We start from the raw sequence: 22,121 nt of genomic DNA, 5'->3' as shown, positions 1-22,121 counted from the left end.
ATGGGTAAGACTCAAATCAAAACTGAGGAAACATAAATGCTTTCAAGCACACTGTCCATTGCATACACACATAAATATGGACACAATGCTTCGAAGTATATTATATATGCTAAGTCAACACTTATACAACTAGAGAGAGAAATGTACGTGCATAACTAATGAAAACTATTGATAACTTCCTACAGACAAATAAACAAAGGAAATGTAAAAAGAAACATTTTGACGGACAATGATTACAAGTACATTGATCTTTTGGGAATTTATCAACATTATAATACCTTTTTTCTTCCTACTGGGTATAGCTGCTCAAATACATAGACAACACAGTTTATTTATGTTTAACAGTTAAAATACATTTACATTGGATTCATAAATTTGGCTATTCCAGGGGGTGGGGATACAAAATTTGTCAAACATTACAGGGTGAGGTTATGCTAGGATTGTATCCACAATGTCTTGCATCCAAATTTAATCTAAATTGGAGATCGTGATTAGATATCAAAATTGCTTTTCCTTTCTTAAATTTATACTGAAATTCATCAAGGTTAATCCCTTTTGGTTAAGAAATTTGTTGTATTAATTAAATTCCATGTTTATAAAGTACAATTTACCTCCTTAGAGTCAGCGAAAAACACCTCCATCGCAGCCATTGGAATATGGCGCTGTTCACAAATGCTTGCTATCGCTGATCGCATGGAATAGCCACGTCGTATCAGTACCCGTGTACACGAATCATCTGGTATTGTAACGCATATGTAATGTTTTGACGGCGATCGGTGCTTCATTATTGGTTTTAATACGTCTAGCTTTTTGTCACTGCAAAATACCTAAAGAAAATTTAGAAAGAAAATATTTTATTTCCTTATAAGACAAAATAAATACATTTATCTTAATTTACGTTATCAATGATAGACTTATAACCAGTACTGCATTATTATACTGTAGGTTAAATAAAAATAATAATTTTAAAATTTGAAATTAAAGTTTTTTGGTATAATTGAAGTATATACTGTTTAATGAACTATTATTAATTCGCTGACATTTAATTTCAAGGTTGTGTTTTATAAAGTTATTGGTGATGTGGTGGTTTCTGTAATGCCTTCTGAAAGCAGACTTTCTAGAACACCAAGTAAGGCACTGGGCCAGTTGTAATTACCTGTCCAAAATCACCACTGTTTCTTGCTTCTCCACTTGATACAGAATTATTGTCCTTTGACGAACTTGTCTTCCTTTCTGCAAAAATAAAAAATAAATAACAAGTTATTATTTCAGTCTAATCTGAAGAGAGAGCTTTGTTATTTGTGGTGACCTATGACCTAAGAACATTTTGTTGTTGCATGCAAGCATGTTCCAATGTCACAAATGACGTAACCAGTTATTTTGTCATTGTAAATCAAACGAATTATTATATGTTAACATATAATAATATTGTTTAAAGAAACAATATATTCACAGTTGCACAAACGCCCCTGGTTTAACACTTCTAAAGCTCTGTCTACACTATCAAACTAGTTTGACAAAAAAGTTTGATGTGTACAAATATGGTAATGATATGATTAAATAAAGTAGTGCTATGACATCATCATGTCCCTATATGGGCACATCACATTTTTTTGTCACATAAAGTTTGATAGTGTAGACAGAGCTTAAGAAGCCCTCCACCGATGGGAGTTGCATTGGGACTACTCTGGGGCCCTTAAGCTCTGGGTTTATCCAGTAAGTAAGTGATCATAGTCGCTACATTACTGTGTATATTGCTTCTATATTAACTTACTCCTATTCCAGGGCAATATAGACCTCTTTGTCCACTTCTTGTTGTCTGTCTGAGACTGAATGGTGCTTTCATCCGATAATGACACATTGCTTGATACACTGTTATGCACATTGTCTCTTTTGCCTGTAACTTGTTCATTGCCATTGTTGTCGGGAACTTGGATTGGTAGGGGGCGTCCTTCCAGCTCCGCTACGATGCATTGTTTGTACAGATCACTTTTTAAGAACCTTGCATAGCTATCATATTTCATTAGATGAAAGATCTGAAAATTGAAAAGTGAGTTTTTTTTTAAAAAAAGTATTTAAAAAAAACTTCAAGCACACTACATCAAAATGAGGTTAAGTAATTATTATGAAACATATCCAGGCACACTATGCATATTAAAATTATATCAGGGCTGAGTACTTCCGACACAATACACAATAACACTTATTTATAATTCCAAATCATGGTTCTCATCTAATATGTAATACAATAAGAAACATTTTGCGCGTTAATAGCAAGTTTTCTGAATACATTTTATCAAATTGTTTTCCATTTACTCTATAAAAATATTTTAAAACTAAGTAAAAAGTTGATCATGTGATTTTAATGATGTGAAAATGGTTACTGTAATTTATAACAATGAGAATATATACAAAAATGAGAATAATAATATAAACATTGGGATAAAAAGTACTGAATATTGGAAACAGTATGAATTGAATGTAATAATATTGAATAGGTTGTTGGTGACAATAATGTTCTTTAACTAAATACCCTTTTCACCTCTTTCACATCTGCATAAATTGTTACAACTTATAACAAGTTGTAACCAGGTTTGATCTCCCAACTTACACATTTTCAAACACGTATACGCTTGTGAAATGTCAGGAGGAAAGAATAGTTGTGCGCAATTTGATTACTATGATTGGTCAGTTAATACCAGGACAATACACGTGCGCGCAGTAAGAACTCGGAACATCTCGGAAATAAAACACATGCCTCTTGTTGGTGTGTTTTTCTCCAAAATTGTCTTCACACTATGTAAACCTGGTTAAAACATGTTACAAGTTGTTAAATTTTTGCAGATGTGAAAAGGGTATAATTCATGTTTGAGACATTCTATGTATCTATGGCTTTCCTTCTAAATACCTACAGTATTTGTGGCACACTAGAGACAATCCCCATTGACAGGACCATGACAATGACAGGACACAGGAAGTGATCCTTCCATAATTTAAAATAATGAGTGGAACTATCTTCCTTAAATTGATTCCATGCAGATTCTCTATGACTGGCTGTATAATAATTTAAATAAATAATTAATTTTGAAATCCAATTGATGAATAAAAAACTGACTTTGTATGATACGTGCTATGAAGAAGGATGAATACTTTTGATCATATAGTGTGTACTTCTGTACTAAAGCAAATGAATATAGTTTACAAGACTGGATATGTACAGTATGTACACTCCCGCACTTGAAAAGAAGCACGCCTCTTTTAAGGAGGTGACTCAGTACTACTGTAGCCTCTTTTAAACTCTTATTGTAAATGAATTAACAACAAAAGAAAACAATTTCTACTTACTCTCATAATCTAGTAAGTAAAAACACAAAAACTAAGCATAAGGAAATGTGTAATCAAGACTACTTTTTAAAAAAAACACAAAAAAAACAAATTAGCGCCATGAGTTGAGAGTGAAATCTACAAGTCATACTGAACAATAGATTGGTTTTCAAAATTGTTTCAAAGCCCACGTCAATCAAACTGATAATTCATTATGAAAAAATAAAAATATGTAAAGTTGTATATGTCGAACAAATTAAAATGGGAGAGGGGATTGTCTCCTGTGCATTATGACACCCACCCACTCTTTAATTGCCTGGATGATGAATTAAACAGTAGTAGCCAATACAGGCAAGTCTACTGTGGTAACCAATATAAAATTTTAAGCAATCACAATGAGTAACTCAGCCCAGATACTTTCAACTTGAATATTATTCATTAAAATCATATTGTTAACTCACATTAATATTTAGACATCATTGCAATTCCCTTACTGCAGTAACAAGTAAAGTTTTATATACTAATGGTTGGTTCCCACTAGTGCCACAACACAAAAAGGTAATGCGACCCAAGTGACTTGACCAATCAAAAGAGATGGATTATTAGAACCGTCACTTGCCATTGGTCAACTCGCTTGTCCTTGCACGTTGCGTCTCTAGTGGGAACCAAGCTTTAGAGAAAGGGTAACAAACCTGCTGTTGTGGATATTGGTATGTGTTCGATGTTGGTGAACTCAAATTATTTTCAACCATTTGTTTTACGGTGCCATCTAAATTGACAGGATGGATTGCACTGTCTGTTAAGAATGTGTTGTAGATTTCTTGTGCTTTCTTCTTAATCTAAACAATAAAACAAAACAAACAATATATTACTGTATTATAAACTAAAGGTATTTAATTGTTTTGTTGACTGCAATCCAGGAAGAAGGCTAGGCTATTGCAAGGTTAATCAACTTCTGATCTGTGTACAGTGCTTTGATCTTTATTTGGAAAGGCATTTAATAAATAAATAAATAATAAATTAATAATATATATGTACTGTAATAACAATACAGCAAAATATGTAAATTGTTCATATAAGATATATTATTATTATTGTAATTTGACAGCAAACTATACTACCGAAGAAATAAATAAAAGTATAAAGTATCAAATTAAACCACTGTACATACACAACAACACAGTAGACAAACCTTTGATTTGTTGGTTAGCTTGCTAAAATGTTCACATGCAATCCAAAACAGAATGTTTTCTTCGCTAAATTCCTTCTTCAGGAATTCCTAAGGGGAAAAAACAAATGTTTTTGTATATTATTTTAATGAATGAATTTGCAAGAATGAATCATTTAGAGGTAGATACTGTCTCACCTGAGAAATGCCAATTGATTTGAGCTGAGAACGGATGAAATACAAGTATTAAACGCAGTGTTTTGTATTTTAGAGATTTAATTTATGCTTATGTGGAGTAAACTTATAATGTATATAGTATGGCATCCTGGTTTGTCTTGCGATTGACTTTTTTTCTTTGGCACTCCTTACTAATTCTCTAAATATTAATTAAATCTTAATAAGTAAAACTTCTTTTAATTTAAGATAATTTATGCTTATGTGGAGTAAACTTATAATGATATAGTATGGCATCCTGGTTTGTCTTGTGACTGAATTTTTTGTTTGGGAATCCTTACTAATACTCTATTACTAAATAATAATTCAATCTTAATAAGTAAAACAAAAACAATAGGCTTACGGTAAAACAGCTAACTCCAAGTTCATCTGCTAGTAGCCGGTCAAAACCGACAGCCCAGCCAGAGACTCGTCTTGCCCCTTCCTTAGCTCGTCCATGTATACTTAAACTACTTGCAGCACTCGACAGACTGTTACAGCGTATCCTACTCTCCCCATTTGGAACCTCTGTTAAACAATACAAATTGTTAATAAACAAAATAAATATTCACATTTTACAATTACATGTTTGACATCACTGAAAACCTGTCATGGAATTTAACTTATACCCAAACAAAACATTGATACTTTCAACTTTAATTAATGTTTTTGAAAAACCTGATTTTACTGTTTAAACACCATGCAAACATTATACTAAGTATGCTAAAAAAATATTCTAAATATATAGTATGTTGTATACAGAACTCACCAGAATCTGAGGCAGCCAAGGACTGTAAAAGAGAGAAAACCAAAGAATTAAAGAAATTCATAATGAATCTATAACTTGAAAGTGAGTAATGATTTGAAAGAGATCTAGAAATTTGGGTGATCCATCACGTCGTGATTGGTCAATAACTTTCAGTGCGTTTACGCGCTTGTGTTGCATCACAAATAACATAAAATAAAATCTAAGTTTGAACCAACCTTACCATCTCCGGATGTTGATTTGAGCAATACTTAATGATACTACACATACTTAACCATCTATTATATGGTGGTACAAACTAAAGTTGTTAACACTCAAGAACCAATACATTTTTCAATATATCCTTACCGGTACTTCTTTTTTTCTGTAAGTTTTTTTTCTAATTGACGGGGATGCGGACAAGACAGGAAAACAACCCTGTACCATTACATCATCACTATCAGACATGGCTACATACATATACTGAGTGTTGCTACTGCAAAAATGTGCAAGTTTTAACGCCAATAAATGTTCTATATCCTCCCCCCTAAAACACCAACAGAATATCAATTCCTTGCTTTGTTGTCAGCTATGAAAATCCAAGTAGTGCATAAAGTAAGATTCTGAAGGCGACTGAAGGGATATGACCTCTAATACTTGAAAGCTCCTTTATTCAAAAAGGAAATGGTATAAGGCTATTTCCTATCAAAACCACTTCTCTTTGGAGGAAGTCGTTTCATCACAGGTTCAGTAAACTAGTACAATATTAACATATAACAGGATACAATCTGCTCAATCTGCATTGTTAATCAGCCTTAAATTATAGGAGTAAATCAACCCACCTCTCTAAACTTTAAACATAGTAGATTTGCTTTCTTTGTAGTTAATCGTGGAAGACCTCCTAATACACCATACATGTCAACACTCCCGTTTTGACAGGGACCGTATTTTCGACTCATCTCCAGCCTAACATTTTCCCGTTTTTCAACATTTTTTTCTCGTGGATTACAAAGATAACTGAATTTTGATGTCTACGTATTGTTTTCTTAAAGTATCGTAAATTTGCTTGTGTGAAGCCTTTTTGCTAGCAAAAAGGCTTCACACAAGCAAATTTACGATACTTTAAGCCATTGTACAAACATCTGCGGTAATATTTTAAAAATGTATTTATGAACGAAAAGGGGATTCTTTTCATATTCGCAACATCGCACACACTGCACTCTTTACATCTCGCAAAGAGATAGAGGGCGCTGTTGACCTAAATAACAACACCTCCACTTAATATGTTGGCATGTATGATCACACTAAAAAACAGTTCCTGTTTTGTTTTGTCAATGAAAACCGAATACAGTACATTCACCATCCTTACAGTAAAGATTGCAACCCAAAATGTTTTGCCTATTATCTGCCCTTCTACCTACTTTTATATAAATACAATATGAAATGCCTTAATTATTATTAACTGCCGTTACATACCCCATACATGGCAACAGGTCTCCTAATTTTCTGTGGTGCTGGTTGGAATTTAATTGTGCCATAGTCCACCTTAGGCCGAGGAGACAAGTCAGTAAAAGACATAGGGACTATCGGCTTGGCGACCGTCACTGTTGGTTTAGGCCACTGCATAGGTGAAGTGCTAGTACGGCAGAGTGGTTGATGATTCTGGTTAAAATACATAGGAGAATTATCGAAAGAGTTGTCAATAAGCGGTTGAACATCGGAGTGTAGCGAGTCTAAACTTGTCCAACGAGATGTTCTATTCTTTTGTTTCTTATTGGTAAAAAGCCGCGACATACTGGAGATCGAAGGAAACCTGCGAATACTGTCCTCTTCTCCCCAGAATCCAGATTCATCATCGGTTTCCTCGTTTATACTTCTCAAAGATTCAGTTCGTCGTGAATATGTCCATTTTAGTAGATGTTTTCTGGTATTTTTTATGACACCTTGAAGGCGTTCTTTTTCTTCCTCATGCTTCTCAAAGTTATGTAGCGCCATCGCACATTGAGAGCATATATTTTGTGATAATCCGTCAAATTGTGTTACTAAGTAACCAGACAGCAGCCAGAAACAATTACGAAGATGATCCGAGTAAGGCTCATTTCCAAATAGTGGACACTGGCCTAAAAGTCCTTGTGAGAAATCATATCCACATAAACGACAGAACGAATCTACTTCATCAAACACATCTTCCACAGTGAATTGAATCTCCATAGTGTACTTGAATAAAGCTGACACAATCAAAAGGAAATAACATAGAAACTAAGCCAAAGTTTAATTGTTGAAAATACATTATGAAACTGTACAATCTAACTCCATGGTTTCATAGGCTAAAACCATCAGTACTTCACTAATCAATATACCAATATTTACTGTACATAAAATGGTACCAAAACTGAAACTATGATGACGATAGTTAACACAAATAAGCAAGAAAATTTGTCAAATGTCAATAACGCGTGTCTTAGTGGGAATATGAGCATACAACGCAAAGATAGAGAGAACGTGAAAATCCGGAATAAGCTGATTATTCCTCAGTTGTAGGACGAATCGTTTCAATTCCAAGTTCAATGTACCGGTGGAAATATGAGCATATAATGCTACAAATGGCAAAAGATCTAGAGAACATCCACAATAAGCTGATTATTCATCAGTTTTACATGTTTGAGTCCCAAGTTCAATATCAATGTTCCAGTGTGAAAATGAGAGTACAACAGTTACAAATGGCTAAACTGAGAGGCATCCGCAATAAGCCGATTAGTCCCACTACCAGTTGTCAATATATGAAATGCTTTATCACCATTGTTTGCCAATTATGTTTAATTGAGTAAGCTAAATCATTGTTCACACTAACATTCCATAGTTTAAATTTTTACCGACATTGAATGGAGCGTTAATGGAGCTTAGCAAAGTCTTTCTCAAACTCTAATAGTCCAAGTTTTCCGCACGGTATATTTTCTTTGTGTTCTCCAAGAAAAGTTCAATTAGATCCGACATGCTCGTTCTTCTTTCTGAAAATTGTTTTCTTTTAATCCAGCAAATTTGTAAACATGTGCAGAAATATTTGTTATCTTTCTGTCTATTTCAACCTTATGGATATGACTCAAATCAGGAATGATGATCTTCAGTCCAAACTGAAATTATAAACTGACCCTAAGGCAGGTCAATATCCAGCTGATATGTTTGCCTTCTATTCAAAGTATTTCATGTACAAAAACAGGCATCATGTGGAGAATTGTTTTCATTTTCATCTTCATCTCAGTAAACTCGTTGATGATGCAAGGATGACAGATGAACATTTGAATCTTGTCTTCAAAATAGTTCTCAAATACAAACTTTTTTAAATTCCTTTAAAAACATTATCTTACAATTGGAAAAGATTGTTAAATTTTCTTTTAACAATTAACATGTACCAAGCAACTGAATGAAACTTGATATTTGATACAGTGAGTGGTCTACATATTGTTGAATAAATGTTAGGAATGAACAATCGAAACCCAGCATAGTTCCTGCATTTTCAGCCATGAATTTTCTCCAATGAACTGCAACCAAAAGCTGATGATTACGCCAGGTTAGCTTTGAAGAACGTTGTCACTTTGTCGGCTCCAAGTTTTCCAATCTTCAAGCTTCCAGACTTTGATGGTTGATCACTTTAAATAAATATTAACTGACATGCAAATTCTCAAATATTATAAAATTTATTAGAGTTTATAAAATTATTTAATGAAAGTTCCTTTTACTGTCGTTTAATTATACATCAAAAGATGTCATACTAACTTCTGTTTCCAACTGTGGGAAAAACTAGGATTTATGCTTAGCTATGAAACCGACATTGTTCACCTCATGAATATGCATTTTTATTTGAATCGGTTCAAGAATTTTGTAAGTTATTCCTATTCTCTGATGATTATTACGCACTCTTAAACTTTAACTATTCAATAACTAATCCAATTTAACTCCTAACAGCTATTCACAAACTTGTTTGTAACAAATTGTGAAGTACTTTGGATAAAAAATATCTTCAAAAAAACATGTTGTGGGTAGGTGGATAATGAATGATATTAAGGGCCTGTTTCTGCTGCATATCCTCAAAATATGGTATAAAAATATTCATATAAAATACAGTATACTTTATACCATATTTTTTAGTACCCTGCATTTCTGCTAGAAGTACTATCTTGGGTGGTCATGTTAATATTCATCTATTTTACCCAACCTCCCTTTCGATCCCCCAAAATGGGGGCAAGTTATTCCTTCCTTCCCCAAATCAGAATTTGTTATCTTTGGCAATTGAATTGTAGCCTCTTGTTCGATCCTTACTTTCGTTGACTATAGATTATCAATCAACAGCAGCAGAAAAGGGTACCAAAAATACAGTATAAATTTATAAATGCCATATTTTATCCACAAATTTGGTGGGGAAAATATGGTACCGGTATACAAAATATGGTATGTTTTTTATGAACGCCATTTCCGTTGCCAAAAATATACCGTGTATATACGATATTAACAAAATATCTTATTAAATAACATGCAGGTACTGTATTTACTTGGCAGCAGAAACAGGGCCTAAGATTATCATTTTCTTTTAATTCTATTTTTATGAAAAGCTAGCTAAATTTATGAATTTAATTTTTATATATTAGTAACTTTGTTAGCTATTAAGCTAAAACAATATTTTGGATGTGATTTGGAAAATATCTTATTTATTGACTTTCTTAGGTCATACTGTAAATTACACAAATAGAAAATTAAGAGTAATGAAGTGTTTGTGAAATATCTTATTGGTTTTAAAATCTATTTCATTTTCTATCAGAATAATTCTTGAGATTCATAATTCAATAATTGTTTAAGTTCCATAATGCGTTACAAATATGTGCCCTACTGTAATATCTACAGGACATGTGCGAAAAGATCAAACTGTATAAATATTGATTTAATAGATAAATAAAATATTAAAAATCACGAAATTTCATATTATTTAAGGCAAACAAATTTTGTTCATTTTTTAAACTGAGAATTCAACATATACCACATGTCAACTCTTTTAAAGTATGTTACATACTTCAATTATTCTATATAATACCAGCTGTGGATTTATTAAATCAACTTGAAAATACTTTTACACTGAAGCAATTACCGGTAGCATTGAATTTATGAATAAGCCATCGCACGAGAGGCAACAACAATTCAATGAATAAACTGACTAATAGAGGGCGATATTAAAAAGTTTTATGTTGTCTCAGTTTACCCTTTGAAGTAGTCAACAGAGGGCGACATTACCATAAGAAGTATGTAGTAGATTGTAGAGATGGGATCCTGGTTTTAAAACTAGTCTAGTGTATATATAAAATTAAAATCACAAGAAAAAACTAATTGATGAGATGCCTATTCTCTAGTCTATGTTCCCATGTGTAATTATGTGTGATTGCAATTCTGACACCAGTGCTATGACACATACAGAGTGCACATTCACTTTATCATTCTACTCTAAGCTTCTTTGAAGACATGTTTACTCTTTCATGTCTCAAAAAGAAATAATGATGGTGGTTTGTGGGCAGGTTCCAACTGAAGGTCATAGTTCATGGACTATACCATAGACAGGGGGATTCAATGAAAACTTCTACTCTTCGAGTTATATCTCAATCAAGGAAAAAATATTTTTTTTTATTGTTGGTTTATCCAGGAAGCTAGGCACAAAATAGGCTAAGGAAATAAATAAATACCGTAAATAAAATGAATTTGAACTGTTTCTACTGACTGACAGCTTATAAAATATCTAATCATCTCAATAGGTAGGGATTAAAAGGATTAATTCAAGATGTAATGGCTTATCCCTGTTGATCAAAACGGTAGGTAGAGTTATTAAAGCAGCCTTTTGATGTCTTTGTTGATGTACTTTAACTAAATACTGTATTCTTACTTTACCGTAAATCATGTAGGCAAACATGGGACAAATATAATGGAGTTTGCACAAGGTTAAAGCAAGATAATTACCTTCTTGTTTATTACAGTTTATGTTGTAAATGTGTTATCCACACTCTAACACAGTTAATAACCCACACACAGAATAACCTTAAAGTTTGAATAAACGGCCTTAGTATATAAGCCCTTTATAAGATGATCAAATACAATACTGCCAATCAAACAGTATCTAATTGAAAAATGAAAGGGCTCCCTCTATCGAAAATTTGAAAATATACATTAAAGACACCTTCCCTACAATTTGTGACGTTTTGTAAAAATAATACATATATATTACTTTAAAAACATTAAAGCAGGTCATTCCTTGTCTTAAATGTACGTTTTATGGTAAATGATGATAAAAAGTGAGAAACAATGCACTACCTATAGCTCGCGGCAACTGACCTCTCGTGGACGGTCTTTAGGCCTAGCCTAGCTAGGCTTAGTTTTGTAGGCCTAGCTGGTAAACATCGGTAACGTACGAACATCGTACGCTAGTTATATACCTAGCCTGACGTTGCATTGCTGCATTAATTGTCTTTCTATTTTTGCCAGACTCCGTTGATACAAATTAGGGAAAACCCGGTATTTTCGCTGAAAAGTTAGGAGTCTTCCATTTGTTTTGGCCTCACGATTGATCGAAAAGTGGGTGAATTACAGAAGAAAAACAGAAATATCAATCCGCGCGCAATGCATTTTGGGATTTATAGCGCAGCCGCTATAATTATTAGAATTGACTTATTTTTCAAATTTTTAACCATTTAAAGACGAAAAAAGTTATCGCAATAGGACAATAATATAGTATTATTTTTACATTAAATATAGTTTGTGATCTTAAAATAGATTTAAAAAACGTAGGGAAGGTGTCTTTAAATTATTTGCTGCTAAAATATTATCTATTAGATAGAATCATCCAAATTAATAAATCTATACTAAACTTTGTTTACAATAAAAAATGACATCAAACGGTGTTGATAGCACGATGAAAAACCACAAAAACAAAATCTTCTTCACTTCTAACTAGTGTGCCTTAATTACTACTAATTAATTAATAATAATTAGAGAATGAAGGAATAGAACAAAATGGAATATGTTAATTAAAGACCCCTTCCCTGCAATTTTGGACGTTTTTTGGAAAATAATACATATATATCACTTTAAAAACATTAAACCATGTCATTCCTTGTCTTAAATGTACGTTTTATGGTAAATTATGATAAAAAGTGAGAAACAATGCACTACCTAAGTAGCTCGCGGCGATCGACCTCTCGTGGACGGTCTTAGGCCTAGCCTAGCTAGGCTTAGTTTTGTAGGCCTAGCTGGTAAACATCGGTAACGTACGAACATCGTACGCGAGCTATATACCTAGCCTGACGTTGTATAGTTGCTGCATTAATTGTCTTTCTATTTTTGCCAGACTCCGTTGATACAAATTGGGGAAAACCCGGTATTTTCGCTGAAAAGTTAGGAGTCTTCCATTTGTTTTGGCCTCACGATCGATCGAAAAGTGGGCGAATTACAGGTGAAAAACAAAAATATCAATCCGCGCGCAATGCATTTTGGGATTTATAGCGGGCCGCTATAATTATTAGAATCGACTTATTTTTCACATTTTTAACCGTTTAAAGACGAAAAAAGTTATCGCAATAGGACCATATAGTATTATTTTTACATTAAATATAGTTTGTGATCTTAAATTAGATCTAAAAAACGTAGCGAATGGGGCTTTAACTAATTATTTTCATTTCATAATTAGCATACAGTACAATAATATTTTCAATTTGAAACATCTACCGTACTTTATTATTCAGTACTGTAGTGAATGAATCAGTTGAGTTGGTTAACACTAACAGCTCATCATAGAAGGCATGACCTTTGTAGGAACACAAGTAAACAATGTCAAAGTTGCTTTTGTGTCAAAACATTGTTGTCATCTTAAATCTATGAGTATGTGTGGAATGATTGGGTTAACACAACAAAGAGAGTGGATCTGTGTGTCAATGGGGTGTTGTTTGATTAAAATTCTCTCTTAAAAATACTAGAATGACTGGTGTTCACCACACACCGATTAATAAATAGTGGAACACGAACTACAATTTGATTTTACACAAATTTGTCACACACAAAGTTGTCATAGGCAAAAAGTTGCACGCAATTATATTACAGGCATGAAAACTAAATTTTGTCCCTGGCTTCATTTTTACTTACTGTAGCTCTCACCTTAGTAAACTTTACTCACACTATAAATAATATCTTGTCACTCAACCATTATGATACTATAATCCTGACAGTGACAGTAGCTATTCACTGTATGCTCTAATTATTGTCAACAAAGGAGAGATCATGGGGCTAAGATGACCATGTTTTGGTACCTTTCTCTCTTTCTACTGTAAAATATAATATTAATACAGTAGAAACCCTTTTAATAGAGACCTCACCTTGTACCATTAATGGGGCCGTCTCCTTGATATAGCTGTCTCTGAATATAGCTCAGGAAGTTGTTAAAAACAACCCTCTGGTTATCTGGTTTATATTACCTTCTTTTCATTTTATGGAAAAAAAAAAACACAGTGGTGTAACACAGAGGCTTGAGGCCCCTGGTTTAGGAACTCTAAGACCCCATTTACACTTACGATTTAGGTCGGCCCTGGGTCGGCAATTGATAAGTGTAAATACTCCAAAAAGTTAGGCCGGCCCTGGGCCGGACGCAGATCTGGACCACCTCTCCAGGTATGTTCAGGAGCGGCTTTTACGTTTTGGGCCGGCTTAGGCAGTGAACCATGAACAACGTTTGACCTTTTTATGAGGTTGTTGTTAGATATTTTGTAAAAAAAGAACCTCCTCTTCATTATCCTCATCTGTGACTTCTTTCAATAAAGTATTGCTCCGCTTGTTTCGCATACACAAAATACAGCCATATTATATATAAAACAGTGGGGTTCATTTGGTTTTAACAGGACAAAAAACAACAATACAGTATACCGTATATTTCGGTGTATAAGTCGCACCTGTGTATAAGACGCACCCCCAACTGAGAGTAAAATATCGGTATTTTTTATATCGTCGATGTATAAGACGCACCTTATATTTCATCAAAACAATGTTTTTTTAAATTGTAATCAATATTATTGTAATAATATATTTTGTTATATCTACAACGGCGTCCTTTATTTAGGTTTTTTCTTACCTAGGCTCGGCCGCGCCCAGCCTCAACAAGTTCTTTCTAACTTGTTATTCATGAGTTTCGCCGCAACATCGAGTGCATGACCGTGTGTGTAACACGCACGTGTGTGGGCTAGCCTCGCTCGATCATTTCGTGAGGGCGCACGTTTTCACGGACAAATCGTATTTGATTAGTATCTATGTATCCGAGAAGTGTGTACGCTAGGTCCATGCTATAATCACCTGGAGAATATACTAGTCGAATACCGTACACCATGTGGCCACCAAAAGAAGGGCTTGCGCTTGGGGTACGGCGATCGTGCGTATAACTACTGTATAAATAAATACTATTCCAATCGTACGTAAACGTTTACAAATGAAATTTTATCGGAGCGCCATAATGAACAAATCTTTTCATCATATTTAGTATAACATCATGCTAAAATGACTTGAAAACTAGGCAGAAGCAGGTTGCCGTTACGTTAGTTAGTTACTGTAGCTAGGCCTAGCCTACTCAGGCCTAGAAAACGAGGTGACGATAGCCTAGGCCTAGGCCTATGTACAATCTGTGTGGTGAGGCATTTATGTTCGGTGTATAAGACGCACCCTTAATTTAGAGGTCAAATTTGCGTGTCAAAAGTGCGACTTATACCCCGAAATATACGGTAAATATAAAACGGTTGGTTCGCGCGGAAAGTTGAATTGACGATCGAGAGAGAAAAATATAAACAAACTGTACTTTGTATCCCAGCATGCAATGGTACTTCCGATAAAAATATTTACGACCAGTAATCTGCGTCGCTAGTGTAAACGCTCTGGGCCGGCCTAAAACGTAAATATTTGCAACCGGCCCAGGATCGGCCCTGGACCCAAACGTAAATGTAAATGGGGTCTTAGTGGCCTTTCAACGCTGGAGGTCTCCGATTTAATGCCTGTTTTTCCTCTGGGCACTGTTCAGAAGCCCCCATAATTTCTGGGGCCCCTGGTTTTAGCCAGTGAGCGTTCATAGCCGTTACACCACTGCCCAAACGAGGACTTTTAATTGGTATGAAGATTATCAAAGATTTTTACACACCTCCCTACATCCAGGTTGGTTGTTCCTAATCAGCCTTGGTCTTGAGGATCTTCTGACAGACCATGTCTCGGATCCATCACTATACCTCAGAGGATCCTGCAAATGAAAAAGTAAAGGTTATTAAGTGTAATAATCAACAAACGCACCGATACCATCAACCATAAATGTAGCAAAGCAGATAATTCATCTATGTGGTTTTAAAGAAGCGTTGTGTTATACTGTAAAAAACAATTGCATTGATTAAACATTGCATTTATTTGTCTGATTACGCTGCTCTAGGAATATTTTACCAGATATGTTTTTGATGTAGTATTGCTGGGATGAGAGGAGGTACAGTATAAACTGCTAATAATCAACTTATTTGTTGCTACTGATAGCACCTAGCCAACAAACCTCCAATACTGTATTCCCCTTCTCCTCCACACCATTCCCCCCACCCCCCCTCTACTATTTTTTTTTGTGTAAGAACCCCACATTCCTATATTGCATTCTCCAAACTTCATGAATCAAGAATAATCTAGTATACAGTATTGTGTTATTTCAAATTGACTTGTTTAATATAGATGTTTTTAAAGTCTGTTAACCCCCTGGGGTAAAATAGACATTCTCTACATTTTCTATAAGTTACAAATTGGCAATAAAATGGAATATTAGTTGAAAGGTTATATTATGATATTAAAAAAAAAATTAAAAATGGTGACTGAAAAAGGAAAGGTACACATTCCATTGTGAACACATACTGTAGGAGCGCAATGATACTAGACATATTTATTTATTTATTTATTTATTTATTCTGGTTTATTTAAAAAAGGCATTGCAGATAAAACTGAATTGCATCAAATAACATCAACAGAAAAATACATACAACCATGAAATTAGAAAACGTATATGAATCAAGGTTTCAAGATCACGACAGCTTAATTCAGTGAGGGATTAATATATTTATGTTACAATACATTGAGAATGATTTACATATTGTATAGAACATGCTTATTATCACTGCTTTATGCACTGTACTGTAGTTTTTGTATAATTCATTTTTTGTTCATTATTGTATCCGGTACTACTACTACTACAACATAATGTATGGTACTTGTATGTAAAATTTTGTTCAGTTTTAGATTTTTAATCAATTTTCTTGATTACTTTTAAAACTGGCATTCTGAAAGACAAGGCATGGGGCTAGAGACTACTGGAAACTACTACTTGTAACTGGACTCTATACTGGACACCACTCACAAACTACAATGACACAGCATGAATTCCAAAAAATTTATTTTAGCAGTATAATTTTAACATTATTATCACACATATCAATGTGTCAATATCTAAGCAGGAGTTTTTATAGTAAAAAGTACAATGTTTCACCTGTGTATGAACTTGGCAAAATCTAGGCCAAAGATCTAAAAAATTCCATTGGTAACCTACACTGAAAGTGGCTTTATACTATGATGAGCAATGGAGTCAATTCTGTTTTTATTAGTTTTGTCTGCTGTGCTGTGCTATACATGACCTCAACACAAAAGAAACATCTTTTTACAATAATGAATATAAAAATATATAACTTTTAGTTTTACTTGTGCAAAATGTTCATGTATACTTATGGAGGAATTATTTATAAATAATTTAAATATTCCTCTATGGTGAGCACTGTTTGCAAATTACATAGCAAAAAGGCATGTATGATAATCTTGATGATATATATATTTATTATCAACATTGGTGTGATAATTTATTTAATTCAGAGTTCATAAACACTTGAAAAAGATCATTTTATTTATCAGATACTCTAAAAACCAATCAACACATGAGTGTACTACTCTTGGTTTAGCAAATATCATCAATTACCTGATAACAATGATAAATATGTATAAAGGCAGACAAGTGTTCTGAAGGAACCATCCAATGTAAAATACTCCTAACACAAATTCAGGCAGGGACAGAAATTTAAAATAAAATTGAATTTCCTCATGTTTAAAAGGTTAGAGTTTCTGTATGCCTACCTGAATGCCTGTAATATATTAATATACTTTTTTCAAGAGTGGCCTACAATTGAAGCTATATAAACTCTTTTTGTCTCCCTGCCTTCTTCGATTTTGTAATGTTTTCTTTCACAAAGGAATACTTAATTAATTGTTTTGATGAAGGTAATTTAATAACACAATATTTTTATACTGGATACTTTACAAAACATCACTAGCTACAATACCTTTTAATAATAGAAGGATGCAGAACCTAGATAATCTAGTATAGTTTTGTTAACTTTTCATGTGCCTTAAACTGGTTGGTTCCCACCCTGTGTATCATTCTAATGCTTGCTTCAGTTGCGTGTACATTTTTGTGTTACGCACTTTGTGAAGTTTAAAGTTTATCATGTTACTCCACAGTAAATGAAATGTTAAAAATGTCAAACAGCAACCATAGATTGAAGTCCATCATTGTTTAACCATACCAATTATAAGGTAGTTACAATAATAAAGTAAAGTAGACACACTTGAACTTTAGATATAGATAGTGTAACCATGATTAACTTAAAGAATTATCTATTTAAAATGGGTTTTACAAACACAAATATTTGCTACATGTTTCAGCAATGCTTAATTATAACAACAGTAACATTTAATTTACTAAACAGTATCAATGTATCATTTTTATCTTTATTCCTTGAATACAGACACAACATGAAACAAATCAAAATCATTATAAATATTGGATAATATGAAGAAAAACATAAATTCTAAAAAAGTTTAAATGCTTTTTTTATTCCCATTTAGTCCCATTCCCTACGTTTTTTAGATCTAATTTAAGGTCACAAACTACAGGCATGAATTTTAAATATAATATTTGGTTAATTGTACATAAATCAAATATTTGTAACAGAAATCGAGACGAAAAAAACATGAATTCCCCTTAATATAGTCAAATACAAAATTTGGAAAAATTCTTCCATAAAAACCAGGAAAGACTTTTTTCAGTAGTTAGGTAGTTAACCTAATGTAATAACATGTCTGGTGACTCCCTAGAAGGTGAAAAAAGATGGTGGATATACAGTGGATAATTTTTGCTATAGCATGAAAATAAAAATCTGAAGTTGAATAAAAATATCAGAAATATAATATTCAAGTTATATTACCTATATTTAGTCATCTGATAACATTTTTATCCACACCATTTATCTTTCATAGCTTTTTAAAATGCCTCTCTATTTACAACATTTGTGTACAAAAGAATAGAGATTTTACTGTGTAATTTGAACTATCCCCCCACTAATAAGAAAGTGCAACACAAATAAAATCCCAAAAATTATGAAACATAGGGGAAACTATAGGTCGATAATTATTGGAATGAATGATCAATAGAAATTTTTTGCCCGCACCTGGCCTTTAAGGTCACAACCTACTGTACATTCAATGTAAAAATAAATACTATATGGTCCTATTGTCTTTAAATGGTTAAAAATGTGAAAAATAAGGTGAATCTAATAATTTTAGCAGCCCGCTATAAATAAATCCCAACATGAATTGTGAGCGGATTGATATTTTTGTTTTTTTTCTGTAATTCACCAACTTTTTGATCGATCGTGAGGCCAAAACAAATGGGAGACTCCTAACTTTTCAGTGAAAATACTAGGTTTCTACTTTTTTTATCAACGAGGTCTGGTAATAACAGAAAGATAATTAAGTAATTAAAGACGGCCAACGAGAGGACATTCACTGCGAGCTACAGTACATACTCATTGTTTCTCACTTTTTATCATAATTTACCATAAAACGTACTTAAGACAAGGAATGACCTGGTTTAATGTTTTTATAAGTAATAATATACAGTATGCATTATTTAAAAAAAACGTCATAAATTGTGGGGAATGGGTCTTTAATTACAGTAGCAAATTGACTCAAATTGTGATAACCGATATTATCTGATGATAATGTTAGATTCGACATGGTATGGCTGAATAGCACTAGTCCTCAATATTGTACACACGCGTACACTGTCATACTGTAGTTTTTAATTTAATAAATGTTACATATACAAACGGTGGGTTTATAATTTAAATTAACAAAATTCAATACAAAATCACTTTATTAAAATGCCTCAAAAGTCTACAATACACAATGAGTTCAAGCAAGAATGGGTAAATAAAAGGAGAAATTATATTCACAAATTCCAAGTTTAAAATTCTAAACCAATAATTGCAAGATCTTCGACTTGACTGAGCAGATTAATAAAATAATAGATGGCGGTAAATTTAAATACCAAAGTTGTCGCTAAAACAACAACTGTAGCTTTGTGCATTTTATAAACTTTTATAAGATCTTGTTTTTATTGTATGAATTTATAGTGAAATTTAATTATTACTTTCTTCTACACCTACTGTAGTTCTACTTTCATTTAATTATTACAATCAAGAATATTTTTAACCAGAGGTTTGTATTGCAATTATGTACTAGTATTATATTATTATACTATAATTCTTTATTTTGTCAGAAAACATAACAAAAACCTGTGACATTGATTTTCAGTACTGAATACAAATTATAAAGAGGTCAAATTCCCCAAATCCTACAGCCTTGTACATGAAATTGGATTTATGTTTGGTAGAGGTCATTACCAGGATCAACTACATGTTTTATGGATGAAAAAATAAAAGAGGATGTATAACCTGATCAGTTGATTGAATGAGTATTTAATAGGCACTAAACACTGCCATTACACAATTATCAAGGATTACATTTACAATGTTTATTTAAATTTACTGTGTATTAATTACGTTGTGTTACAGGACACTACTTGCTACAGAGGTTCTTTGCCAATTGTGTTTACTATCATCAGTAATTTGGCATGGAAATTTTTTAGAATCAGGGTCTGTTTCTGCTGCATAGTGCCAAATAAACTGTTTATTTCAAAATAGATTTAAAATTTAATTTTTATATTGACTGCATTTCTGCTCAATTTTTGCTCCAAAATAACCGTTTAAATCAGTGGGTGGTCGTTGACAAAATCGTTAGAATTACCCATAATGCAATTGGTCCTGGTGGTTAATTCAAACGTTACTGCAGTGTAGTTGACTGTCAATCAAATAACCGTTATTTTTTAGTTGCAGCTAAAAGTTGCCCGGCAATAACCGGTAAAATGGTGTTCTAACACCCAATTGAATGGGTGTTTTTAACTGTTATTGTTCTGTCATTTTAAACTGGATACTAAAAAATTGTACTGTTTCTGCTCCCAAGAAATTGGAGTAAATTTACTCATACCATTTTTAACCGGCAATTTTTATGCAGCAGAAACAGGACCTTATATTCATGGCAAGGATTGTACCGTAGCATATTTCTTGTTTAGAGATAGAAACAAAATATCCTTCTTAATACTTTGCTATTGTTGAGATCACCAAGGTGTCACATAAACACTGTATAGTGTATATTTGTTTACCTAATTTGTTTGCTACCTTTTCTAAACTTTAAAATACAGTTTGATAGACACCTCAACCTCTCCAAGGTACCATAGCTGATGAGTAATATGATACAGTACCAATTGTAAAAACCAATGTATGCTGTAACATTTGAAAAGAACTCAACAAGGAAGAGTAACGGCTGTTTGTTACTAGCACAATTGTAACTAACAACAATTGAAATTAATATTTAGTAGCAAATTCATATCATACCTAATCATTAAAATTAGCATCAATATACAGTATAGTTACTGTACAGTATTATCGTTCTAAAACATTGCAAAGAGTTATGAAATGAAGTACCTGTAAATAGACAAAATTATATTTCATGCTAAATTCCGAGTAATAGTAGTGTTTGAATAAACATAAAAAGCAGTTTAAGTTAGCTAAAAATTTCTTTTAAATGTACATTACACCAATAAATGATAATTGACTTATTACAAATAAATAAAAGAATGTTGTAATTCCAGTTATCTTATTTATAATATAATTTAAAAAATTGTAATAAAATATTTTAATATGGTTTATTTATTTTTTTATTTTATTTTAACCATATTTAATGAGGGTGATCCATCCAGCATTTGCTGATCATTTGGGACCCAAAAAAAAAACAGACAAATAAAAGAAAAACAAAAACAAACAAAATTAATTACATAAGACTAAAAATCTGAATAAGAAAATTTGAAATATAGAAAATAACTGAAATGTTAAATTAAGCAAAAATATATAATATATAATAAATATTTAGATCTACTATTTTACAATTTAAATTCAGGAAAAGGATTACATAGTTTTGAGAGAAGTCATAAGTCTAGTTTTGAAAGAGGAAAAGGAATTGCGGATAGATAGAGGAAGATCATTGTAGAAATGAGGGGCCTTGTAGCTGAAGGAGAGTTTGAAAATTTCAAGAGAGGGTTTAGGAATGTGAAGATTTCCTTTTGAGATTTGACAAGTAGTCATCCTCCCATTGGCAATAATTTTGCAAGGAGATGGCATAAGCATTGAGGAGCAAGAAGATTTATGG

General features: G+C 32.8%; 1 protein-coding gene across 1 annotated transcript in view; it reads right to left on the bottom strand.

The window, feature by feature from the left end:
- Positions 1-22,121, bottom strand: part of LOC140046872 (regulator of G-protein signaling 12-like) — a 47,439-nt gene that overhangs the window by 15,232 nt on the left and 10,086 nt on the right. Inside the window, exons 3-10 of the mRNA XM_072091606.1 lie at positions 15,649-15,744; positions 5,475-5,496; positions 5,070-5,233; positions 4,517-4,603; positions 4,017-4,163; positions 1,775-2,036; positions 1,157-1,233; positions 612-827 (exon numbers count right to left, since the gene is read on the bottom strand). Of these exons, the coding sequence (XP_071947707.1) occupies positions 612-827; positions 1,157-1,233; positions 1,775-2,036; positions 4,017-4,163; positions 4,517-4,603; positions 5,070-5,233; positions 5,475-5,496; positions 15,649-15,744 (1,071 nt within the window). The remainder of the gene's footprint in view (positions 1-611; positions 828-1,156; positions 1,234-1,774; positions 2,037-4,016; positions 4,164-4,516; positions 4,604-5,069; positions 5,234-5,474; positions 5,497-15,648; positions 15,745-22,121) is intronic.

The sequence above is a fragment of the Antedon mediterranea genome, chromosome 4, assembly GCF_964355755.1.
Source record: "Antedon mediterranea chromosome 4, ecAntMedi1.1, whole genome shotgun sequence".
Taxonomy (NCBI): domain Eukaryota; kingdom Metazoa; phylum Echinodermata; class Crinoidea; order Comatulida; family Antedonidae; genus Antedon; species Antedon mediterranea.
Note: the sequence above shows the minus strand (reverse complement) of the source record. Positions and strands in the feature narration are given on the sequence as shown.